This window comes from Phascolarctos cinereus, unplaced genomic scaffold, assembly GCF_003287225.1.
Source record: "Phascolarctos cinereus isolate Bilbo 61053 unplaced genomic scaffold, phaCin_HiC Scaffold_726;HRSCAF=1367, whole genome shotgun sequence".
Classification (NCBI taxonomy): domain Eukaryota; kingdom Metazoa; phylum Chordata; class Mammalia; order Diprotodontia; family Phascolarctidae; genus Phascolarctos; species Phascolarctos cinereus.
The window spans coordinates 34,969,768-34,997,196 of record NW_027556098.1 but is presented as its reverse complement, the minus strand read 5'-3'; the positions used below and the strand labels follow the sequence as shown (position 1 = coordinate 34,997,196).

General features: G+C 36.2%; 1 protein-coding gene across 4 annotated transcripts in view; it reads left to right on the top strand.

Moving 5' to 3' along the window:
* REV1 (REV1 DNA directed polymerase) overlaps window positions 1-27,429 on the top strand; it is a 129,003-nt gene that overhangs the window by 98,571 nt on the left and 3,003 nt on the right. For all 4 annotated transcript variants that reach the window (XM_020992844.2, XM_020992843.2, XM_020992846.1 and 1 more), the window contains 6 exons: window positions 547-767; window positions 9,565-9,737; window positions 21,785-21,887; window positions 23,811-23,976; window positions 25,271-25,473; window positions 26,233-26,466. In XM_020992844.2, the coding sequence (XP_020848503.1) occupies window positions 547-767; window positions 9,565-9,737; window positions 21,785-21,887; window positions 23,811-23,976; window positions 25,271-25,473; window positions 26,233-26,466 (1,100 nt within the window). The remainder of the gene's footprint in view (window positions 1-546; window positions 768-9,564; window positions 9,738-21,784; window positions 21,888-23,810; window positions 23,977-25,270; window positions 25,474-26,232; window positions 26,467-27,429) is intronic.

Sequence of the window (27,429 nt, the reverse complement as noted above, 5' to 3'; positions counted from 1 at the left end):
TCCTTTGTCATACTACCAGAAAATGTGGAGAATCTTGGTCTTCAACTTGTTGGTCTTATTTTGTGAATCAGCATAAAATCCTTACTTTCGAATTGTTAAAGTCATGTATTATGTTATTTAAATTGGGAGAGAGAAAAATTACTACCTAGCTAGGGGAGATTTTTTAAATACCTTTTTTCGGGTAATTAATAGCACATATTTGGAAGGTTTCTAACTACCCATTTGGATGTATCATCTTGTTCAGCAGATTTACAGACTAATATTTTAAGATTTTATAGTCCTTAAAAACAAGTATTTTAACCCAGATCACCAAAATCTTTTTTAATCCAAAAGATAAGTTAGACGTATAATTTAATACTTCTCTACTTTAGCTCTCCACTTAAAATATTTGTTTACAAGGATTTTCTGTCACATTTTATATTTATAAAAATTGCATTTGGGTAAATGAGATTCTAAAAATACCAGTTGTGCTTATTTATAGTGATTTTCTTTAAATAATTTCATTTCACTGTCTTATTAAAATTGTATTTATACTTCTTCTCCTAGGTGTTGGTCGAACAATGGAATCCAAATTAGCATCTTTGGGAATTAAAACTTGTGGGGACTTGCAATATATAACCATGTCAAAACTACAGAAAGAATTTGGCCCAGAGACAGGGCAGATGCTTTATAGGTTCTGCCGGGGTTTGGATGATAGACCAGTTCGAACAGAAAAAGAAAGAAAATCTGTCTCAGCTGAGATCAACTATGGAATAAGGTTTACCCAGGTACCATTCATTTGACAAGGCCATTGATTTATAGTGTTATATGTATCTTTTATATTTATACCCTATATTACTAGATAAACTGGTAGCCTCTTAAGAGTAGGGACTGTGCCTTTGAATGCCTAGCATCTATACTGCTTTGCCCAGTGCTGTAGCTCAATTTTCCTTCATACAAGAAAGTCTAAAATCTTCCTGTCTTTCTCTGGGACTCGATTTTTGAATAGTAAGTCATTAAGCAAAGTTCCTTCATTTGACAGGTAGGGAAATTGAGCTTTGTGGAAGTTAAGTAACTTGCCTGCAGTCACGCACATAGTAAGTTAGATGCTGCTGTTTCATGACTCACAGCCAGCCATCAAGGCTTTCACCTTTCTTTAGGCTCAAACAACAAATAAACATTTATTAAGCGTCTACTTTGTGTTAGGTACTGTGCTAAATTCTGGAGAGACAAAGTGAAATAGTTCTTGCCCTCAGGAGCTTACATTTCTAAGAAGATAAATATGTACATAAAGGTGTGCATGCGTGCGCGCGCGCGCACACACACACACACACACACACAAGGATAGCCAGCTAAAAACAGTGGAGATGGGAGATGGAATGTCCCACATGAGGAACAGCAAGTATCTCAATAGGATGAGACTATAAGAAGACTTGGAAGTTTAAAAAGGGTGGAGTTGTGAGGAACCTTAAACACCAAACAGAAGAGCTGTTATTTGATCTTGGAGGTGAAAGAGAGCCATGGAACATAGCTGAATGGGTGGTAAGAAGTAATTAGGCTTTTGGTTTTGGAAAGTTGCTTTAGCACCTATATTGAAGTTGTATTGGAGAGTGGAGGAGATGAGGCCAATTTGGAGGCTGTTATTCATCGTTGGAGGCAGAGTCAAGATAGGAGAGTGAGAGGAAGCATTTTTGCTTAACCCAGTCAGCATACCTTCTCCACAACAATAAAGAAAACAGTAGACTGAATTCTGAATGGGAAAAACCAAGAAAAAGTCATAGTCATTTTTCCAGCACTTGGAGAGCTTAGGGAGACAGAGAGTTCTGCAGATACTAGGGGCAAGGGTCTGGCCAGAACTGAGGCATTCCAGCCCCCAGGAAAAGAATATGAGGGTCAAGACCAAACACCAGGGGTAGGATCCATTGGAGGAGATTCTCCAGGGTATCCCTGAACTAATGCTGGTGCAGGGTTCTAGCTGGCAGTTCTGTCTCCCATTGTCTACTTCCAAGTTACAGATTCAGGGTGGAGAGGAGCAGTCATTAAGGAGCCATGGGCTCACCCCAACTGTGTCCTAAGTAAGAAATAAGTTTGAGAAACATAACAGTGTGGCTCTAATTATAGGAACAGAGCAGCAGGGACTCAATTCTGGCCTTTAGCTAAACCACCAAAAGGGGGCCAGCAGTTTAGATACTCCAAACCTGCAGAGTCTCCTAGTTGGCTAATAGTAACTGAGTCCAACTTCAGTTTACTGAAACTCAATCACACATAAACCAACACTCCCAAACCTGGAACAGGAACCTGCAGAGCTCAGACCAGAAGGGCAGTGAACAGACCTTTCCTGTATCATTCTAGTTTGGGAGCACTGAAAACTTGCACTTGAAAACCCAGACTGAATTGTGAAAGCAACAGAAGAAAGGACAGAAGTTCCATACATTCCCCCATCTGCTGCCCAAGAAGTAAGCAGAGCACAACACTAACATAAATTCCAAAGTCAAGAAGTAGTCTGGATGAATCCTTTAAAAAAAAAAAAAGGACCATAAAGAGCCACTATTGCCATGAAGTTCCAGATACAAATATAGAAGACATTGACTAGAAAACAACAAGATAACAAAAGGCCTCCAAGGAAAATGAGCATTGGACATAAGCCCAACAAAAATTCCTGAAATAATTAAAAATGATTTATAGAAGTGACTTTAAAAACCAAACAGTAGCATTAAATGAAAGATAAAAAAGAGAACAGCTTGATAGAAGAAATATAAAACATTACTAAAAAAAAATCCTTGAAAATTAGAATTGGTCAAATGGAAGGTAATGACTCTATGGGAAATCAAGAAACAATAAAACAATGTCAAAATTCTGAAAAAAACAGGAAAAAAATGGAAATGTCTCATAGGAAAAACAACTGGCCTATAAAAGAAATGGAGGGGACAGAATTTTAAAATCATTAGACTACCTGGAAGTCATGAACAGAAACTATTTCAAGAAATCTGAAAATTTTTTGAAATCTGAAGTAAAAGAAAATGACCAGGTATCTTAGAACCCAGAGGGCAAGCTAGAAATTGAAAGCATCCACCAGTTACCTCCTGAAAAACTACCAAATGAAAACTACCAGAAATATTACAACCAAAGTCCAGAGTTCCCAGGTCAAGGAGAAAATACTGCAGGCAGCCAGAAAGAATTCAAGTACAAAGTAGCCATGGTCAGAATCACACAATCTTCAGCAGCCATGATGGTAATGGAAAAGAGAGCTTGGACTATGGTATTCCAGAAGGCAAAGGAATTAGGCTTACAACCAAAGATAACCTACTCAACTTGAGTGTAATCCTACAGTGTAAGAAAGGATTTTTAATAAAATAGAAGACTTTCATGCATTCCTGATGAAAAGACTAGAATTGAATAGAAAAGTTGACATTCAAGAGAAACATAAGGAGGTAAATATGGGTGATAAGTCTTAAAGGCATAAACAAGATTACTGTTTCTATTCTTACATCAAGAAATAATAGTTTGTAGCATCTCAGAACTTTATCGTCAACAGGGTGAAGGACGATTTAGGTGTGATTCTGTTACATTTTGATGACCTCAAAAGAGGAATGGAAATGCACTAGGAAAAGGGAAAAGAGAAGAAAAATGGGGGAAATCATCTCATATAAATGGAGAGCACAAAGAAGAGTTTATGCAACAGAGGGGGCAGTGGGAGGGAGCAGACAACACTTGAACTTCACTCTTTATCTGAACTGATTAAAGGCGGGAAGAATACATATACAGAGGCAGTTGAGTACAGAAATTCATCTTATCACTAGGGAAGTAGAAAGAAAAAGAGCTGGGGAGGGGAAGGAACATGGTTGGTGAATAAGAGAGAAGATAGATGAAGGGTGGCAGAAGTCAGAAGCAAAATACTGCGAAAGAGAGACAAGGCAAAAAAAAATTAGAAGGAAAAGTATAAGTGAATAGGATGGAGGGAAAAACTGTTAATAACCATAAATATGAATGGGATGAATTTAACCACAAAATAGGGAAGATAGCAGAGTAAATTAGAAACGGGAATCTAATAAAATGTGCTTTACAAGAAGCATACTTCAAACAGAAAAATACACAGACTGAAAATAAGAAGCTGGAGCAGAATGTATTCAACTGAAATTTAAAAAAAAATGAGATAGCAATCTTGACCTCAAATGAAGCAAAATTTAAAATAAACCTAATTACAGAAGATAAACAAAAAAGACTGCTATATGCTGCTATAGACAATGAACTAGTATCAGTAGCGAATATTTATGCACCAAATAGTGTAGCATCTAAATTCTTCAAGGATATGAAAAATGAGTTACAAGAGCAAATAGTAAGCTATAATAGTGGGGGAATCACACTCTCTCCGACCTAGATAAATCTAACCAAAAAACAAACAAGAAAGAAGTTAAGGAGATGAATAGAATTTTAGAAAAATTAGATATGATAAACTTCTGCGGAGTGTTGAAGGGGAATTGACAAAATTTGAAAAAGTTCACAAACATGCAGAAATATTAAGTGCGTCCTTTTCTGATCACAGTTGTAATAAAAATAACATTTAATAAATGATCTTTGAAGCATGGATTAAAAACTAATTGGAACTAAATAAATTCTGAGGAATGGGTCAAAGAATAAGTCATAGAAAATCAGTTTTATTAAAGGTAATGACAACAGTGAGACAACATAGCAGAATTTTGGATGGAGCCAACTAAGTACGTAAGGGAAATTTTATATCTCTAAACTCTTTCGTCCATAACAGAGTAGATCAGTGAGTTGGATATAGCACTGAAAAAAACAAAAGGCAAACAAATTTAAGACTTCCCAATAAACATCAAAATGGAAATCTTGAAAATCAAAAGACATTAACAAAATTCAAAATAAAATTCAAAATAAAGCCATTGAATTAATAAATAAAACTAGGACAGATTTCAAAAAACCAATGTAACAGATAAGCCATTGGCTATTTTGATTTTTGAGAAAGAAGCAAACTAAAGTAACAATATTAAACGTGAAAAGGGTGAATTCACAACCAGTAAGAAATAAGTGCAGTTGCCTAAGGATATTCCACCAAACAGATAATATAAATGAAATGGATGAATAGTCAAAAAGATTTAAATTATCCAGATTAATAGAACAAGAAATAGAATACTTAACAAGCCATAAGTGAAGTCCCACAGAAAAAAATATAACACCAGGCAGATTTACAAGTGAATTTTAACAAACATTTAAAGAACAATTAATTCCAATGCCATATAAACTGTTTCAAAAACTATTTAAAGCAGGGATCCTACCACATTCCTTCTGTGGCATAAGTATGGGCTTGATAGTTAAACAGGAAGATAATAGAAAGAAAACTATAGACCAATTTCCATGATGAATATTGATGCAAAACTTTAAATTAAAATTAGCAAAGACACTATAGCAATGTACCACAAAGATCATGCACTATACACTGTGACAAGACTGGATTTATAACAAGAATGCAGGGCTCATTCAATATTAGGAAAACTAAATATAATTGACCATATTAACAACACATGCAAAAAACTTTTGACAAAATCAACACCCAGCAAAAAAAAAAAAATCAACACCCAGTACTGTTAAAAATACTAGAAAGCACAGGAATAAATGGAGGTTTACTTAAAATAAATAGTATCTATCCAAATCAAGAGCCAGTATCATCTGTAATTAGGATAAGCCTTTTCTGTAAGATCCAGGAGTGTGAAGCAAGGGTGTCCATAATCGCTATTACTGCATAATAATTTAAAGAAATACTGGCTGTAGTAATAAAGCAGTTAAAAAAAAAGAGTAAGCCTAGGAGAAATGGAAACAAATTATCACTTTTTACAGATGCTACGATGGATTATATTGGTTTTTGGGTTTTTTTTTTTTTTAGGCAATTGGGGTTAAGTGACTTGCCCAGAGTCACACAGCTAGTAAGTGTCAAGTGTTTGGTCTGAGGCCAGATTTGAACTGGGGTCCTCCTGACTTAAGGGCCGGCGCTCTATCCACTGCGCCACCTAGCTGCCCTTTACAATGGATTATAGAGCTAAAAAATTAATAACAAAACTTACCTGAAGAAACAAAAAGGTCACAAATATCAAGGGAGTCAGCAAAAAAAATTTAGAAGGAAAGGTGCCTGCCTAACAGTATCAGTTCTCAAATTGTAGTAACAAGGATGTTATCATCAAATGAATTTAGTTTTTGGTAAGAAATAGAAAGGTTGATCATCAGGACAGATAAGACGTGGAATGTGTAGAAGCAAATGAGAGCGGTAACCTTTTGTTGTTGTTGCTGCTGCTGCTCAGTTGTTTCATTTGTGTCCAACTTTTTGTGACCCTCATTTGAAGTTTTCTTAGCAAAGACACAGGAGTGTTTTGCTGTTTCCTTCTTCATCTCATCTGATAGATAAGGAACTAAGGCAAACAGGAGCAAGTGACTTGCCCAAGGGCCACACCGCTAGTAAGTGTCTGAAGACTGGATTTGAACTCACAAAGATGAGTCTTCCAAAGTCTAGGCCTGGCACGCTATTCACTATACCACGTAGATGCTCCTTGATAAACCTATCCATATGAGATATTTTGACAAGAACTCACTGTTCAACAAAAATTATATGAAAACTAGAAAAGTTGCCTGGCAGAAACCTAGGTATAGGACCTGTGTCTCACACCATGCGCTAAAATAAGCTCAGAATGATTTAGACATAAATGTTGATATAACAAATTAGTAGAACAGAAGAAATTACTTCTCAGATCTATGGATAAAGGAATATTTCATAATCAAACGAGAGAGATTCACAAGAGGTAAAATGGATAATTTGATTACATAAAATTTTTAAAATTTTGTATAAAACCAATATGGCTAAAATTAAAAGAAAAGTAGGAAACTGGAAAAAATATCTTTGCAGCAAGTTTCTCTGATAAAAGGTTTCATGTCTAAGATATACAGGGAGGGGCAGCGAGGTGACTCAGTGGATAGAGCACTGGCCCTGAAGTCAGGAGGACCTGAGTTCAAATCCGGCCTCAAAACCAAACACTTGACACTTACTAGCTGTGTGACCCTGGGCAAGTCACTTAACCCCAATTGCCTTAAAAAAAAGATACATAGGGAACTGAGTCAAATTTGCGAGAAAAAAGAACCCTCCAGTTGACAAATGGTGAAAGAATTATTAAATAGGCATTTTTCAGAGGAAGAATTCAAAACTTTCAGTAGCCATATGAAAAAAAAATGCTCTAGATCGCTAATAATTAGAGAAATACAGATTAAAACACTGAGTACCACTTCACACTTATCAAATTTGCAAAGATGCTGAAAGGTCTGTGAGAAAATAGGTACACTGATGTACTCTTGCTGTTCTCTGAACTAGTCCAATCATTCTGAAATGAAATTTAGAGCTATGCACAGAAGGCTTATTAAACTGTGGATACCACGTAAACCAGCACTACAGCTACTAGGTCTATACTCCAAAGAGATCAAAGAAAGAATAAAAATACCTATATACAAAAATATTTATAAAAGCTCTTTTTGTGGGGGCAAAGAATTGGAAACTAAAGGGATGCTCATCAATTGTAGAATGGCTGAACAAGTTATGATGGAATGTGATGGAATACTATTGTGCTGAAAGACATAATGAAGCGAATAGTTTTAGAGTCCTGGGAAGACTTGTATGGAACCGATGCAAAGTGAAAGGAGCCAAACCAGGAGAACAATTATACAGTAAAAGCGATTTTATACACATAATCAACTTGGAAAGACTTTGGAACTCTGATCAACACTGTGGCCTGCCACAATTCCAGAGGATTTGTGAGGAAACATGCTATCCACCTCCACATAAAGAAATTTCAAATCCAGTGCAGATTGAAGCATATTTTCTCCTCTTTTTCTTTTTGGGCATGGCTTATGTGGGAATTTATTTTGCATAACAATACATATTGGTAATGGGTTTAATTTTTTTCTTGTTTTCTCAAGGGATAGGAAACAGGGAGGAGATAATTGGAAGTAAAAATAAAATTCATTCAAAAAAAACAGTAATAGTCCATCATTCAGACTTGTAGAACCAGAACAATAGTCCAATTTCTTACGAAGTTTCTAACCCATAATTTCTTAAATTACAAGTATATACCAGGGTTATAGTATATAACTAAAATATAAGATTTTGCCAGTATTTTGAGGCATCAGTCCAAAGTTTTTGTTTAAGTGGCTAGTTTTCCTTCTTTCGACTAAAGATCTTTATAGAAATTATTCCACTTCAGTCTCCACTGTCATCTCAGAAAAATCAGTGTATAGTGCTTCTGAGAATCCAAGCTTTGAGTATGAAAAAAGTATGATTTTTTAAAATATAAATAGTTAAAAGACCTGGCTATGTTGATAATTTTAAAGGCTTGCATTTATATTAAATTCAGCAAATGTTTATTAACGACTGTAAGTCCAGATGACACATGGTCTCTGCCTTCATAGGGACCAAGGGAGAGATTGGCTATATATTGTAAATAACTATAACGTGTAGAGCTTTATATTTGCAAAGCATTTCTGTCACAGCAAGTCTAAGAAGGCAGTAGGATAATGTCCATCCTTTTCAGATAAACAAAGTGAAACTCAAAAACATTAAGTGATTTGCTGAAAGTTTTTCTGTTACTAAGTAGCAGACCTAGAATTAAATCCAAGTCTTTTGATTCCAAGATCTGATTCTGAGCACCATGCTGTCCACATACAAATAAAAGTTTTAATTACCTCTCCTACTTACCTCTGCTATTGAGAAAGTAGTGGCATAAGTAGGGCAGCTAGGATAGAATGCTGGGGGCTGCAAGTCAGAAAGACTCATCTTCTTAAGTTCAAATCCAGCCTCAGACACTTCATAGCTGTGTGACTCCGGGCCAGTCACTTGACTCTGTTTGCCTCAGTTTCCTCATCTGTTAAATGACCTAAAGAACAAAATGGCAAACTACTCCAGTATCTTTGTGAAGAAAACCCCAAATAGTATGAAGCATTAGACACAACCAAAACAAGTGAAAAAGAGTGGCATAAGTAATTTTTAAAATTGGACTTTGGAATGTATATTTGAATATGAAAGTGCTTCATGTTCTATGAATTCTGTGTGCATCTGAAGTTTGATGACCTGAAAAGCTTATGTCATACCCCACTCTCAGAACTCTGTTTGTCATGATGGAAGAGAGAAAGCCTTATCTTCTAGACTCTTGCAAAGCATTAGCAATAGGTGAATTCATGTGGACATTTTCCTCAAAATGAGGAAAGATGTTTCAGCAACACACAGGAATGTGAAATAGGTAAAAGAGTAAATTTGTCAATCTAGAACTTCACATTTTACATAATGATGAGAATTGTCAAGTAATAATTTTAGGTAGTTGAAAGTAGATTGTCATGAATAAGCAAACCCCAAAAAGAAGAAAAAACTTCCCTTATGAGTAATAATTTTCCTTTTTAGTCAGTTGTGAAGGGGTGTGTACACACACACACAATTTTAAGTACGATAGATATCTTTATTATTTTAAGCAACAAAAAATTTAATGTCAGCCAGTAGAAATTTGGTATTTCAGGTAAGAATTTTGGTTTCTTTTCCCTTAGCCAAAGGAAGCAGAAGCTTTTCTTCTGAGTCTTTCAGAAGAGATTCAGCGAAGACTCGAAGCTGCTGGCATGAAGGGTAAACGACTAACTCTGAAAATTATGGTCCGGAAGGCGGGGGCTCCTATAGAAACAGCCAAGTTTGGGGGCCATGGAATTTGTGACAATGTTGCCAGGTAGGTCTCTTAAAAAAAAATCATGATTATTTAAAAACAGTGTTACTGATAGTAAACAATGAAGAGAGGATTCATGAAGCTTTTTAAAAGTCTGAAAAAACCAAACACACACCTGAATATTTATTGTTACTGGCTTACATGTCACTTTATAAGCAGTCCTTAATTTGCTTAACACTTTAGCCAAATACATTCACTTAAGTGAATTCAGTTGGCTTTCTGATCTGTTCTGCCTAGGTTTCTTCTAGCATCCAGCTTAGCCCCAGCCTTTCTTTAGAGGTTCGTAAGCTCGTTAGCAGAGAAGAAAAGGAGACAGAAAGCAGGAGACCCGGGGACAATTTTATATTACCATTTAGTAATATGATTGATTTGTGTATGTTGATGGAGAATTAAGTAAAAGTTTGAGAAGTGTTTGGAACAAGATGATAAGTATTTTGTATAACACTCATGTTGACTATAGAAATTCTAGTATGTTTCAGAAAATCTTTATAGACCTATTGTAAATAAAGCAGAAAGCTATAAAAAGCTAATGAAAAGGGAAGAAAAAAGTTTTCTGCTGTTCATTCCAATGAATACTTAAGGCAACTCATAGGACTTGTGGTAGAGATGGAAGCAATTTGAATTTTATGTACCCTTGTGCACATTGCTTGTCTGTCCTCTTTCAATCTAGAGTTTTTTGATATAGTAAGTATTAACAACAAATGAACTCAAAATAAGAGAAAAAGGAGATCTCGACAATTAGTAAGGTAAATAATATGGAAATCAAAAAAGACTAGAAATGATAACAAAAACTAAACTGTTCGAAATTAGAAATACAATAAATATATTAAAAACAATTAAACTTACATGATAAATCAATTTAGAAAAAGCTTTTAAAAAAGCACATTTAAAAGTCAAAAACCATAGTTATGTTAAGGCCATTTTTCATTTGGGAAAAAAAGTATAAATTTTGAAACAACAAGCTAGTGTCGTTTACTGTGGGGAAAGATTAGATGCTTTCTCGGTCAATACACAAGTAAAGTGAGAATGCCTCTCTCCCCACCATTATTAGTGTAATTCTCAAAATGGCTAGTCATAATAATAAATCAGAAGAAATAAACTAAAAATCATGAGCATAAAGGAAAAAGAAACATTTACCTATTCATAGATAACAGATGGTTTACTTAGAAAATCCCAGAGAATCATCAGGAAACTGAGAGAAACAATTAATAGCTTCAATAAAATAGAAATAAATAAAATGAAATACAAGATAAATCCAAAAAATTGTCTCATGACAGTAAAAAAACAAGAAAAAATAATAGAGAAATATTCAAAATAACTACAACATGCACAAAATATCTGGGAGTCACTCTACACACTATGTTTGTATATAAGTATTGATATGTATGTGTGTGCATACATATGTGTACTTATAAAATTACAAAGTATTCTTTAAAGAAATAACATTTAACCATAATTGGATGGACATTGATTGTCATTGCTTGAGTCATACCAGTATGATAAAAATTATGATACTATCTAAATTAATGTGATTTAAAGCTATATCCATTAAACTACCAAGGGATACTTTTATAGAGACCAAATAATAAAATTCATTTGGAAGGTATGGGTCTCCAATCTCTAGGGAAATAATGAAAAAGATAGAAAGGAACAGGGAGTTGTGTTTTATGTTGCAAATTTTAAATAATCAGTAATCTATCAGAACTTTTTTTGGTGCTGATTAACTAAAAGTTGCTCAGTGGAACAGGCTGGATAAATAAGAACAATCCAATTAAATAACCTGCTCAAGAAAACCCATAAATACAAAGTAAATCCCTATTTAATAAGGACTGGTAGGAATACTGGAAAGCACTTTGGCAGAAATTAGATTTGGAACCACACTCACATTATATACCACGATAAGCTCAAGGTGATTGTGTAACCCCAAATAGAAAAAATGACACCATAGAAATAGTCAAAAGAGAACATAGCCAGGTACTTTCTATAATTGTGGTTAGGGTGAGAATTCTTAACTAAACAAGGGATGGTAGATATCCAAAGGGCAAAATATATCATCAGTTATATGAATTGAAAACTTGCATGAACAAAAATCAGTGCCATCAGAATAATAAAGGAAACTGTTGGTTGAGGGGAAAAAATATTTGCAAGATACCTCTCTGATAAGGGTCTAATAGTCAGCATATCTAAGAAATTAACACAAATATACAAAATCAGGAGCCGTTCCCTAGTGTATAAGTAGCAAAAAGAAATGAATTAAAGTAACCATATGAAAGAATGTTGCAAATCATCAGTAATAATAAAAATGCCAGTCAGAACAACTCTGAGGTTTTACCTCCCTTTCAGGAAATTGGCAAAGATAACAAGATTGGAATATTTAGTGTTGGAAATCTTACAGAAAGATAGCATTGTAATCAGTAAAAATCACAGTGAGACAGTGTCACTGTTAGTGAAGTTTTAAATTGGTCCAACAATTATAGGAAGCTCTTAGAAGTTATACTCAGAAATTGACTGAAGCTTTCTTGCCCTTTGTCCCAGAGGCCTCACTGCTGAACCCCAAGGAGTTCAAGAATGAAAGGTCTCATATATACCAAAATATTAGTAGCAATACTTTTTATGGTATCAAAGAATTGGGAGTGAAGGGGGACATACGTGATTGTTAAAAAACAGTTAAAGAAATTATATTACCTGATTGCAATAAAATACTACTGGGCTGTTAAAAAACAATGAATTTGAAGGATACAGAGAAACATAGGAAGACATAAATTCTGAACAGTGAAGTAAGCAGAACCAATAAAACAATACACACAGTGACTAGCAGTATAAACTATGGATACTGGGAAGATGGCGTTGGTATTGTGTGTGGAAAGACCCCATTGACTCTGGGGTCAGAAAACCCGAATTCCAAACCTACCTTTGACTCTTAGCATCAATGTGACCTTGGTCACTTAATCTCACTCAGCCTCAGTTTTACCTATACAATGACAGTTGGCCTAGGTAACTTTTGAGATCCCTTCCAGCTCTGGATCTCTGATCTCTGAACAATAAAATGAAAGTGAATGTTCAGTAGGTCTTAATTAACCAAGCTTGTCCCTAGAGAATAGTTGAAAAAATTCACCTCCTTTAATTGCAGACGGGGTACCATAAGTATGGAATATTGCACATACTGTCAGACAAAGTCAATATGTTCATTGCTTCACTGAATTGTTTTTTTTCCCGTATCTTTTTTTCCCTTTTTTCCACAAATTTTAATATAAATTTATTTATTTTTAGTTTTCAATATTCACTTCCACTAGTTTTTGAGTTCCAAATTTCTCACCCTTCCCCCCACCCCAAGATGGCATGCATTCTGAATACCCCTTCCCCTGGTCTGCCTTCTCTTCTGTCTCTCCCCCCTCCCTTCTCTTATCCCCTTCCCCTTCTATTTTCCTGTAGAGCAGAATAGACTTCTGTACCCCATGTCCTGTATTTCTTATTTCCCAGTTGCGTGTGAAAACATTTTTTTAAAACATGTGTTTTTAAAACTTTGAGTTCCAAATTTTCTCCCTTCCTCCCTCCCCACCCACCTTCATTGAAAAGGCAAGCAACTCAATATAGGTTATACATGTGTAGTTATGCAAAACACTTCCATAGTAGTCGTGTTGTGAAAAACTAACTCTGTTTCCGTTAATCCTATCCTGCCCTCCCATTTATTCTATTCTTTCTTTTGACCCTGTCCCTCCTCAGAAGTATTTGCTTTTGATTACCCTCTTTCCCAATCTGCCCTCCTCTCTATCACCCCCCTGCTCTCTTGTCCCCTTCTCCCCCCTATTTTCCTGTAGGGTAAGACAGATTTCCATACCCAATTGAATGTGTGTGTTATTCCCTCCTTAAGCCAAATCCTATGAGAATAAGATTCACTTATTCCCTCTCACCTTCCCCTGTTTCCCCTCCACTGTGAGAGACTTTTCTTTTCTGGGTTTTTTTTTTTGTGAGATAATTTACCCCATTCTACCTCTCCCTTTTTTTCTCCGAGTATCATCCTCTCTCATCCCTTAGTTTTATTCTCCAGATATGACCCCTTAATCTTCAACTCACCCTGTGCCCTCTATCTATGTATGTATACATACATACAGTTTTTTTTCCTTCAACTACCCTAATACTGACAAAGTTCTCATGAGTTACAAATATCATCTTTCCATGCAGGAATGTAAACAGTTCAATCTTAATAAGTCTCTTATGATTTCTCTTTCCTGTTTACCTCTTCATGTTCCACTTGAGTCCTGTATTTGAAAGTCAGATTTTCTGTTTAACTCTGGTCTTTTCATCAGGAATGCTTGAAAGTCCTCTATTTCACTGAATGACCATTTTTTCCCCTGAAGGATTATACTCAGTTTTGCTGGGTAGGTGATTCTTGGTTGTAATCCTATCTCCTTTGCCCTCCGGAATATTATATTCCATGCCCTGTGGTCCTTTAATATAGAAGCTGCTAAATCTTGTGTTATCCTGATTGTGTTTCCACAGTACTTGAATTGTTTCCTTCTGGCAGCTTTTTTCCTGTATCTTTTTAAATTAAAAGATAGTTTACTGGGTAGAGACCGAGAGAAGGATAATCAAAAAATCATTGATTCAAAAGTCAATGCAATGTAACAAGAAAAGGCATCACTAAACATTTTTTTAAAATAAAAGCACTGGGGGCAGTTAGGTGGCGCAGTGGATAGAGCACCAGCCCGGAAGTCAGGAGCACCTGAGTTCAAATCCGGCGTCAGACCAGACACTTGACACTTACTAGCTGTGTGACCCTGGGCAAATCACAGCCCCAATTGCCTAAAAACAAAGCAAAACAAAACAAAAAAATAATAAATAATAAAAGCACTGATATAAATAGGGGTGGAGCTAAGAAGGTGGAGTAAAGGCAGGGACTCGCCTGAGCTCTCCCCTAAACCCCTCCAAATACCTTTAGAAAAATTACTCTAAACAAATCCTAGAACAGCAAAACCCACAAAAAAGATGGAGTGAAACAAATTTCCAGCCCAAGACAACTTGGAGTGTTGGCAGGAAAAGTCTGTTTTCCCAGGGTAAGAGAGGATCAGTCCACAGCAAACCTGGAGCAGGCTTCTGGGTGACTGAATCACAGGCAGCAGTGGCAGTTTCCAGAACTCTCAGCCCACAGACACCAAAGACAACTTAGAAGGTCAGCATGAAAGGTCTGTTGCACCTGGGTGACAGCGGAGTACAGTCCAGTGCAGGCTGTGCTAACATAAACCCAGCCCCAGGAAACTAGGAACAGGCCTTTGGAGTGACTGGATCAGCAGGGGCAGAGGCAGCAACTGCTCCCAGAGCTCTCAGCCCACAGACCATAACGGGGTTGAGCAGCTGGTCAGAAGATCACAGGGGTCTTTTTGCTAGCACTGAGGCAGAACTCTGTTGCTGTGCCCATACTTGGATCTGGGTTGCAGTCCTGAGTGGCAGTCCCAGGGCAAGGAGGAGCACTAGCACACCACAGCTTGTGACCACAATGGAGGGGGGACCCTCGTCACAGTGCTAAGACAGAAAAGAGTGCTTGTGGTCGCCAGGAGAAGAGTAAACATCTCTCCTTAGATCATACTACTACTACCTTTGAAAAACTGAAAACTTACAGGTCCCCAGAAGTATTTCTGAAAACAGCTGTACAAAACCCTTAAAACTTAGGACAGTGCATCTTCCACTCTGGAAGAAGAGCCCTTCTTTAAAAAGAGAGTTAAAAGTCAAGTAATAGGCTGGGAAAATGAGCAAACGATAGAAAAAAACTCATGACTATAGAAAGTTACTGTGGTGACAAGGAAAATCAAAACACTTGGAAGACAAAAACAAAGTCAAAATTCCTACGTCCAAAGCCCCCAAGAAAAATATGGTCTCAGGCTGTGGAAGAGCTCAGAAAGGATTTTGAAAACCTAGTAAGAGAGGTAGAGGAAAAATTGTGAAGATAAATGAGAATGATGCAAGAAAATCATAAAAAACGAGTCAGCAGCTTGGTAAAGGAGATACAAGAAAAAATACTGATGAAAATAACACCTTCATAAGAACTTGCTATTTAACAGAAACTGCTGGGAAAACTGGAAAATAGTATGGCAGACACAGGCCAACATCTTACACTGTATACCAGGATAGTCAAAATGGGTACATGATTTAGATATGAAGACTGATACTGTTAGCAGAGTGGGAGAGCAAGGAATAGTTTACTGTCAGATTTATGGAGAACAGAAGAATTTATGACCAAGCAAGTGTTAGAAGACATTATGAAATGCAAAATGGATAATTGTGGTTACATTAAATTGAGAAGTTTTTGTACAAACAAAGCCAATGCATCCAAGATTAGGAGAAAAGCATAAAATTGGGAAAGAATTTTTACAACTAGTGTTTCTGATAAGGGCCTCATTTCTAAAGATATATAGAGAACTGAGTCGACTTTATCAGAATACAAGTCATTCCCCAGTTGATAAATGGTTAAAGGATATGAACAGGCAGTTTTCAGATGAAATTAAAGCTGTCTATGGTCATATGAAAAAATGCTCTAAATCACTATTGATTAGAGAAATGCAAATCAAAACAACTCTGAGGTACCACATCATACCTATCAGATTGGCTAACATGACAAAACAGGAAAATGATAAATATTGGAGAAGATGTGAGAAAATTGGGGCACTAATGCATTGTTGGTGGAGTTGTGAACTGATCCAACCAATTTTTAAATTTTTTTAATTTTAAATTTTTTTTGGTTTTTGGTGAGGCAGTCAAGGTTAAGTAACTTGCCCAGGGTCACACAGCTAGTAAGCGTTAAGTGTCTGAGGCTGGATTTGAGCTCAGGTCCTCCTGACTCCAAGGCAAGAGCTCTATTCACTGTGCCACCTAGCTGCCCCCGATCCAACCATTCTGGAGAGCAATTTGGAACTCTGTCCAAAGGGTCATAAAACTGCATACCCTTTGACCTAGCAATATCACTTCTAGATCTGTATTCCAGAAAGATCATAAAAAGGGAAAAGGACCCACATGTGCAAAGATATTTATAGCAGCCCTTTTTGTGGTGGCAAAGAATTGGAAATTGAGGGGATTTACATCAATTGGGGAATGGCTGAATAAGTTGTGGTATATGAATGTAATGGAATACTATTGTGCTGTAAGAAATGATGAGCAGGCAGACTTCAGAAAAACCTGGAAAGACCTATATGAACTGATGCAGAGTGAAATAAGCAGAATCAGGAGAACATAGTACACAGTAACAGCCACAGTGTATGATGACCGACTTTGATAGACTTAGCTCTTCTCAGCAATGTAAGGATCTAAGAAACAACAAAAGACTCACAGTGGAAAATGCTGTCCATACCCAAAAAAAGGACCATGGAGTCTGAATGCTTATGGAAATATAGTATTTGCTCTCCTTTTGTTTTGTTTCTTCTTTCTCCTGGTTACTCCCATTAGTTCTGATTCTTCTTTATATTATGACTAATGTGAAAATATATTTAATGTGAATGTGTAAGTAGAACCTATATCAGATTGCACGTCATCTTGGGGAGGGGGAGAAAATTTAAAGTTCAAAATCTTATGGAAGTGAATATTGAAAACTAAAAATAAATTATTAAAAAGAAAACATGGAAGAAAAAGGAATAACATCTTTAAAAACCTGTTACATTGTTTTTTATGAAAATTACAGTGCCTTTTCCCAAAACACAATACTGCCATGTGTGAGAGGACTCCTTTTTATATATAGTTCTGTTACCTTTTGTTTTTATATCACTCATTTCCCAGTAATACCTTCTCTCCACCTCCCCTACTGAGTGAGACTTCCCTTGTAACAAATTGGGGTGAAGGATTTGTGAAACGAATCAAAAGCACGTGCAGCATTACACATAAGTCTTCCACCTTTCCCATGAAAGAGAGATGCTAAATTCCTTTTCTCTTTACAGGGCCATGATTGGCCTTTATAATTACGCGGCATTTAGTAGCAGAGTGAATCACGTTTTCCTGGTTCTGCTTCTGTCTGCATTATTCATATAAATCTTCTCCTTGGTTCTCTGCATTCATCATACTCTTTGTTTCTTCTAACACAGTAATATTCCATTGCGTTCATACAGCAGTTTGTTTAGCCATCTTACAATCTGTGGGTATGCTTTCCTTCCAGTCTTGGTTAACACAAAGAATGTTGTTATGAGTCTTGTTTACATGATACTTTTCTTTTTCCCTCAGCATCTTAGGAGCATATGCCCAGATGTCAGATTTTGAAATCTTGGGCTAGAAAAGTAAAAACTAAAGAAGATATTAACTAAGAATAAATAGGATCTGGAACTGTGGCTTGACACAGATGCACGATAGGTTATGGTCCAGGAATGAAATCTATTTAGATTAAAAATATTTTTCTGAGATTCTTGTGAATCTCTTACATAATAACTTAAACTCAACATGGATAGGGAAGGAAAAAACAGCTCAGTCAGCAGAAGGATCAGTAAAATTCACAGGAGAGTCAAGAAGAGAGTCAAGATTTTAGATCTTTAAACATAAATGTACAAAGAAAGGGTAAGAAAAATCAGGATAAACTGGAGATTTTAATGCGAAAAAAATTTGACAGGAACTATGAGAGAATTTGTAGGATTTGACTTGTACTTGGCATAAGAATAGAGAAGGGCATATGTACTTAGTAAAAAGGAAAGAACAGAATGAATTAAAGGGGCAAGTGAGGAAGTCTGTGAAATGAAGAGGAATCAAGCTGGAGAGTGAGGATCAGCAAGGAACAGTGGAGGGAGAAATAGAAACAATGTTTTAGTGATCATATAATACCTGTCCACTTGGCCAGAGGGCTAAAACGGATGATGAATCCAGGAAACATTGCAAATTTGAGATAGATGCAGGCTATAGTAGAAATTGGTGCATCAAATGTATGGGCATCTGCTTTCATTTTCCCTGGCAGAAGAAGGATAGCTAATGAATCTTTGACTTTCCTTAGTAAAAATTAATTTTCAAAAGGTAAAATAAGGCACACATGGAACCACTATTCTGGTTCTGATTCTGACTAAGAAAGAAGTGATTGCTGTATTAGAAACTCTGTCGATCTTGCTAGGGTGGTGGGAGAGACTGACCATTGCAGTTAGTGGGCTAGTTGTCCCAAGAAGGCACACAGTGCCTCTACTTCCTTTCCTCTTTTCTAAAACTCCTGCAATTTGGTTTCTATCATCAATCAACCAACTTTTCTCCAGAGTTAGCAACAGTCTCCCAGTTGCCAACTCTAATAGTTTTAGTTCTCATTATCCTTGACCTCTCTGCAGTATTTGATGCTACTGAGCACCTTATGAATTTAGATCATCCCTCCTCTAGTTTTTAATGGTAATGCTTTCTCGCTTCGATTCATCATCATTTCACACCCACCAACTGTGAATGTACTCGATTTTTTTGTCCTAGGCTCTCTCCTCTTTTCCCTCTATATTGTTTCTTAGTGATTTCATCAAGCCTTATGGGTTCACTTAGAAGCTTAATGTAGATGACTCCCTGGTCTATATTTCCAGCCTTACTTTTGCTCTTGAGCTCCATTCCCACGCATCTAACTGCCATTTCCAAATGAGTGACGCTGGAGACATCTCAAACTCAACATGTCCGAATCAGAATTCATTGATCCTCATCTGTCTCCCTCTCACCCCTAATGCTGCACCCCTCTTCCAGACTTCTGTATTACTGTCAAGGGCACCATTGGCCTTCCAGTAACCCAGGTACATAACCTTGGTGTTGGCCTAGATTTTTTTCAGCCTTACTGCTTTCCTTCCTACACTCTGCGATACAACCTTCTTGATGTATCTCACACATGACACTTTTTCACCTGTCCTTACATGTCTGTCCTTCCGGCCTGGAATGCTTTCCTTCCTCACACTTTTCGGAATTCTTGGTTTCCTTCAGGTCTCTGTGAAAAGACTGTCCTGACTACTCCTGCAGCAAGTGTACTATCTCCCAAAACTACCTTGCATTCATTTGGTATATATTATTTATAGACTTTTAATGCATGTATCTCCTACGTGAGGTAAGAACCTTACATAGGGCTAGTATTGGTACATATTTGTCTTTGTCTTCCAGATGCTTAGTGCCTGACAAATAGCAAGAGCCTCAAAAATAAATTAATTTATTGATTGAGTAGGTTCACCCCGGCTGAATGGAATGATAACTTATGGACGATTGAAGACATTATTATGAAGCTTTTATTTTTTTTTAAGAGAATGAAATTTAGGTCAGAAAGGGCTTGGTCTAGTCTAATAAAATGAAATTTAGTATAAAGATAACATTCTGCTTTTCATTTCAAAGAAATCAACTTCATTAGTATAAGGAGGCATGGCTGGACAAGTAGTTTTTACAAATGCTGTAAGCACTTTAGTGGACTACAAACACACCCGGTCAGCATTGTGACATGGCTGCCAAAAACACTAATTCCTGGACTGTTGTGTTTGTTTCTGGTTACCACGTTGTAGGAAAGATGTTGACAAGTTGCAGAGGATATGAAAGAAACCAACCAGGGTGGTAAGATGACTCAAAACCAAGCCATGTTAGGAAGGAATTGAGTTATGTCTGGAGAAAACAAGATTTAGAAGGCTTGTGAATAAGTGGGCTTATGTTTGTTTGTTTTTTGTTTTTGGCTAGGCAATGGGGTTAAGTGACTTGCCCAGGGTCACACAGCTAGTAAGTGTTATGTGTCTGAGGCTGGATTTGAACTCGGGTCCTCTTGAATCCAGGGCCAGTGCTCTATCTACTGCGCCGCCTAGGTACCCCATAAGTGGGCTTATGACTATATCCCACATCTATATGGGATATTGCAGTAACAACTTTCTCACTATTCTTTCTGCCTCTCTTTACATTTCTATCATTAACTCTAAGTAATCTTTATAAATTTGTATATCAAGGTATAGCACTTTGTTTAAAGTAGCTTACATGAAGCTTTTTTTTAACTATTCCTTGCTCTATATAAGGTGCCTATGAAGTACAACAGAACAATTATTATTCATCCAACCCTATAGGAGAGTCAGAGTGATGCAGCAGAAGGAGCACTCAGCATGGGATTGGTGAAGCTGATGCTCTGTATCTCCTGTTTACTCATGGGCAAATCACTATGAATTCAGATCATCCCTTCTCTAGTTTTTCCTCTCTGGCCTTCAGTTTCTCAATTATAACATCAGGGGGTTGAAATAAGAGACCTCCAGGGTTCCTTCCAGCTGTGATCTTTGGAACTTGTTTGAGACATAACAGATAAAAATTTAATAATGTGTATATTCAACTAGAGTTCCTTAATATCCAGGAATATAAATATTAAGAATTATGATTGATAGTATCTAACTATATTCCAGGCTGTGAAAGGTGGCAGAAATATTATATACTAATGCAGCCATGGCATGCAATGTCATGCCCATACTAGTGAGTATTTCACTGGAAATTATTAGGACAGAATTCAGAAGTTTCTTTTTGGATTCTGATTGTACCTCTCAATGTTCATAAAGAGCTGAATTTTGTGGTTGGCTATCTTCTTCCAGAGTAGGCTTCAAATAGACAAGTAGTTATTTAACATACTGCCATATGTTAGCATACATATATTTCCATTCATAGTCAGCAGTGAATAAAATCTTAGTGTTTATATAATATAGTGTTTATGACATACAGTATATCTAGATCTGGCCAAATCTATTAAATAGTAAAACACCTATTTCTCAACATTAGCCAGATGTCATTAAGTGGCTTTTTGTCATTTATATGAGCCAACTTACCAAAACCATATTCAGTGTTAGTCATTTTTAGACTAGAATCATAAGATAGTTTTTCTACATTTGTATGTGCAAATTAATTAACATTATTGTTATGATTGCCAGAATCTTTCCAGTTGCTCACATCATCATTATAATTCCATCACCTATTGAGAACTATATATTGAAATTCAATAATTCATTATCTTTGTGAATTACTTAGGTAAGATTTTTACTACTGCAGAATGCAAAGAAAATGATTCATGCTACCAAATAAATATGTAATGACATAATCTTTTAATTTTTTTTCTTAAAAAAATTTGTTCTTTATAGGACTGTCACACTTGACCAGCCCACAGATAGTGCAAAAATAATTGGAAAAGCTACATTAAATATGTTTCATACAATGAAATTGAACATATCAGATATGAGAGGGGTAAGTAAATAAAATTTTAAGGCTTCTGGTTTCACTCTATAATGTTTTCTCTTTTTTCATCTGACTTATCTATATTATCAGTAAGACAATACATGTATTAATTTATTCAACAATTTATACGTCCCTGGGCCTGGTTTTTCCCCTCTTTTCATGTTGCTAAAATTATGTGAAAACTCTTACAATTTCTGAGGCTGGAAATCTTGCCCTAACCTAAATAAAGGAGACAAAATAAAAGAATATACTCAGTACAAGATAGTAAATACCTTTATTTCTCAAAGGTGTCAAATTTAGCCTACTTATTAGTGTGCCTAAAAAAGCAACAGTAATTTGGAGTCATATCAAATCTTGCTTCTAAGGTTGAAAAGTGTATGTGTGTGGTATATATATGTGTTCTTCAGTTATTCTTACCCTTTGAAATTGGTGAGGTCTACAAGAGGGGAAAATTCTGTATCTGTATTCAGAGGATCTAGATTCAGAGCCCATTTCTCATACTTACTTTTTATCTCTAGTCATAGCACCAATCAAAAGGTACTCTTCCTTACACTTAATGAGATTTTTAATAAATGTGTGTTAATTTGAATTTATTTTCCCTGGGCTTCAGTTTCCTGAACCAGAAAATGATTGGACCAGGTAACCTATTTCAAGGTTCTCTTCCACCACTAAATACTAAATCCTTCAGGGAAACATACCAGACATACCTTTAAGTGATCTAAGTTTTGTGAGCTTCCTCTGCTCACTTAATAAGAACCACTTTTAACCTTCCCTGGGAAGGGTACTCTGTAAAAAAGGCTTTATAACATTGTGAGCAAGCACATATGAAAACTTGGTGTGGGCATTTATTTAGCTTTACTTTCAGCATATAGGAGTGATCAGTTGACTTTTTTATTTGGAAGTTAATATGCTTCTCTGCTTTCATTGGGAAAAGAATGTTTTGAGGGAAATAAGCATCACACCAGCAATATATATTATGTACTTTATGGGCCAGATAGCCCAAAAAAAGGCTTACAAACATCATTTTTTCTCCGAAATAGGGCAGCATGGGGTGGGGATGGAATTTGTTGTTCAGTCATGTCCAGCTTTCATGGCCCCATTTGGATTTTTCTTGACAAAGATACTGGGATTGGTTTGCGATTTCCTTCTTCAGCTCATTTTACAAATGAGGAAACTTAGAAAAACAGTGTAAAGTAACTTGCCCAGGGTCACACAGTAAGTGTCTGAGGACAAATTTGAACTCATGAAGATGGGTCTTCCTGGTTCCAGGCCTGGCACTCTATCTAGTGCACCACCTAGCTGCCCAGGGTGGGGAGTGGGGATTGGAATAGCTGCTGTCGGACCTTTTATCAGTTCCATGTGGGTACCCTAGTTTACCTGCCCTCATACTTGTACCCCTTTACTAGACTGAGGTTTGTATTAGAAAAATTCCTTTATTGTTTGTCTTAGTATTAGTATTAGTAGCAAGTAATTTGTTTAGAAGTTCAGTCAATTGTAGTGTTAGAAGAATGGAATTTTCTGGATAATCAAAAAAATCTTTATGGGTTCAATTTTTATCTTTGAAAAATGTTTAAAAAAAAGGAAAAATGTTTACAAAATCTCTTAGTTTATTATAACATCCTAAACATAATTAAGTCTTTCATTGTCATGTCAGTTATAATTTTTTAAACACAGCAGTAGATGCTAGAGATTTGGCTGAATGTCCAGGAATCCCAAGATGTTTCATGGAAAGTTTAAATCTATATAAGCTTTTTTTCTTATGATTTGTCTTTTTCCCAAAAAGTGGAATGAATCAACTGAGGGTTTTGCTTAATTAATCGAGTTTTGGTTTATCAGAAGTTTGTTATAGTTCTTTAGATGTTTTCAGTATCTGACATTTTTGGAAGTTTTATGCTGTAGCTTTCAAAACTTATGCTTTTATTCTGCTTCTAGGTTGGAATTCAAGTCAATCAGTTGGTTCCTATCAATAAAACCTCTTCAGGGTGCTCCACCCATCCATCCATGCAGTCTAGCCGTTTGCCAGGTGGATCACATTCTGTCATTGATCTTTTCCAAGTACAAAAAGCTAAGAAATCTACTGAAGAAGAGCGTAAGGAAAGTGAGTAGATCATGAAAATTGTTTTTTTTTATTTCTTATTTATTTTGTGAGGCAGTTGGGGTTAAGTGACTTGCCCAGAGTCACACAGCTAGTGAGTGTTATGTGTCTGAGGCCGGATTTGAACTCAGGTCCCCCTGACTCCAGGGCCAGTGCTCTATCCACTGCGCCACCTAGCTGCACCTGGTTTTTTTTAAATTAATGATGGCACTAACTTTCCTTTGTAAAATGAATGAATTCAGTTGGAAATTATTCTGACCAGAAGGTAGAAGAAGAGGATAATTGCATAGGTAACTAAGACGAGTGATTAGAAAATAATTTGAATTTGGTATATACACTGGCTTGGAGGAGGTGTTCCTTTTTTCCTAGTCTTTTATTGAGGCTGCAGAATGGCAAGGAATGTGTGGATTCAAAACCAGTCCTAATTGAGAATTTGAACTAATTAACTTTCATGTGCACTTACTGAAGCCTTTTCTTCAGGAGGGACTTCATGATAAAGGGGAAATCTTTATCAAAAAAATTTTCTATTATAAGTTGGAAGTAGAATAATCACTTTGAAAAGATTCTATTCTGTAATCCTGATTTGCTGTAGAAAAGATAAAATGGAAATTGTTGGGAATTTTTTTGTCTTTTTTTTAGTTAAATCATGTTTTTTAAATAAAAATTGAAAACAATCATAATAATCATAAATCATAAAAATGTTTTTACTCACCTATATTTCTCAATTTGTAACTTCACCCACACCTCTCAGTTATAACAAAGAAAAAAAACTAAAAAGTAGTGGAAACAATTTAACATACCAACTAATATCACATGCTGTATTCTGTTTTCATTCCCACTGGCAGAGTAAGGAGGCAAGTATATTCTTGTACCTCCTTGAAGCCAAGTTTTATTATCATTATCATATAGCATTGACCTTAGGGTTTTTTGTTGATATTCTTAACATTTATATTGTCATTATATAGTTTTCCCACTTCTGCTTACTTTACTTTGTATCAGTTCATGTTTCCCATCATGCTTCTCTGTAATCTTCATTTCTTACAACATAGTAATATTTCATTGAATTTGTGTACCACAATTTGTTTAGCCTTTCCCCAATCCAAGGGCATTTTTACAGTTCTTAGCTATTAGAGAAAAGGCTATTTGTGTATATGGGACTTTTTTCATTGACCTGCTTGGAGTATACATCTAGTAGTGCAATTTCTATATCAAAGGGTGAGATTTTACAAGACATTCATGAAGTTAGTAGTAAATATTAACTTAATTCCTTAATCAACTCTTATTTTTGTAATTTTAGTATTTGTGGCTGCAATGGATCTTGAAATATCATCTGCCGCTCGAACTTGCACTTTTCTGCCATCTTGTACCACACATCTGGCATCTAGCATCAGTCCAGCTGTTAGTAAAACTGAGCCTTCAGTAAAATGGAATGGGCTCCACTCTCCTGTTAGTGTCAAATCCAGACTTAACCTAAGTATAGAAGTACCATCACCTTCCCAGGTAGGTTTCTGCCTTCAAATAGAATTTACTTATGAATTCCAGACCATTTTCAGTGTCTGTGTTTGCATGTGTGAGACAGCAGACAGGGGTGTGTCTTTCCATCCTTCTGTGAAGGTGAGGAATGATATCATGATGCTGCATTCCAATAAGCATTGTGTGATTGGTAACCAATGCTAAATGTTGCTGTCTGCAACTACCTTTTCTCTCCTTGGCTATGGTAATCACATCTTCACTTCAGTAACTTGGTTGTTGGTAGTGAATTTTTAAAAAAAATCTTTTAAGTTGCAAAGTTTGAAGACATTTCATGTTTGTTAAATCCTAAGAAATGACTTGGGTATGTTCTATGTTATTAAAACAGCCTTTTCTTGGCTGAAAACATGAAGAAATGCAGTTGTGCTGTGTGAATAAGTTTTAGGGTATTCAGCTATGAACCTGTCCTCCCTACATAAGAGCACACCCCAGAACTTTTGTGACAGTAATGGGATGAGCTTACCTAACTTGCATACTTATCTCCCAATGAATGAAAGAAGTCAGTGCTAAGAGGTTCCTTTCTGTGGCCCTTGGGATGACAGGAAAAAGAAAAGTGAGACTTAAAAAAACCACTGCTTCCGAGCACATAGCAACTGCTTAATAAAAATGTTAATTGTTGCCTCATTTGCTGCTTCTAGAACCAGGAAAATTATCAGAACCAGAAAACAATGCTAGTTTGAATGATTGCGAAGACAAAAGAGCTCACTTAGGATTATTGCTATTTTATAGCTAGATCAGTCGGTTTTAGAAGCACTTCCATCTGATCTTCGACAACAAGTAGAGCAGATTTGTGCCATTCAGCAAGGAGAAACACATGGCGACAAAAAGAAGGAACCAGTAAATGGTTGTAGCACTGGAATTTTGCCACAACCAGTTGGAACAGTTTTGTTACAAATACCAGATCTTCAAGAATCAAATAGTGACACTGGAGTCAATGTTATAGCCCTACCAGCATTTTCACAGGTAAGGCAAACCAAATTAATTAAATGTGCTTGTGTTTTATCTAACTACAACTTCATTCACTTCTTAAAGCCTCTTGACCCTCTGTCATTAGGTCTCTTGTTCCTTAACCTGGCCTGTGCCATTTTATTCCCTGACACTGTTCCTTGGTTTTGCTGTTGTAGAAAAGAACATTAAATCAATTTCCTTGTTTCCCTATGTTTTTTTTATCCTAAAAACTTTTCTTTGTAAATATTTCAAGGAAACACATATATGCATATATATGCCTAGTAACAGCAGTGTAGTAGGTTACAAAGAGTAACAAAGGGTATGTATGCAGTTTCCTGGCTTATAAGGCATCTACATTTCTTTCCTGTTTTTGTTCATCTAGCAATTTTAACTGATGAGGTACGAGGTACCTTGGAGTTCTACTGTGCTCCATTACTGATTACTACAATTTTTTTCATATGGTTCTTGATAAAGAGCCTCCATACAATTGAATTCTGTATCTTGAGTATGAGACTTTTATCAGAGAAACTTGCAATTCCCTCCCACCCCAGCCAATCATCATGCATCCCCCCCCATCTCAGTTACATTGGCTTTATTTAACAGAATTGTCTGTTTTTACTTTATATTGTATCGCTTATTTGGTCATGAAATCTTATCTATAGATCTACAAAGTTAATTTCTTCCCTGTACCTAATGATGTGTCCTTTTATTTTGTATTTGTCATCTAGCCATTTTGAGTTCCCTTGAGAAAGCTGTCCAGTTTTCCCAGCAATTAGTGTCCAGTAGTGAGTCCGGTGGCCTTTGGGTTTAATGAACGCTGCTATTTTGTTCATTTTCTTCTGCATTCTGTGTACTTGATCTTTTCCACTGATTGAAGGCATTTATTAATTGGTGGAAGTACAGTAATGCTTTTTTGGTGTCCTAGAAAGTTATTAAAGCATGGGAATCAGACTTGCTGCTAAATATCAAGGGTTTTTA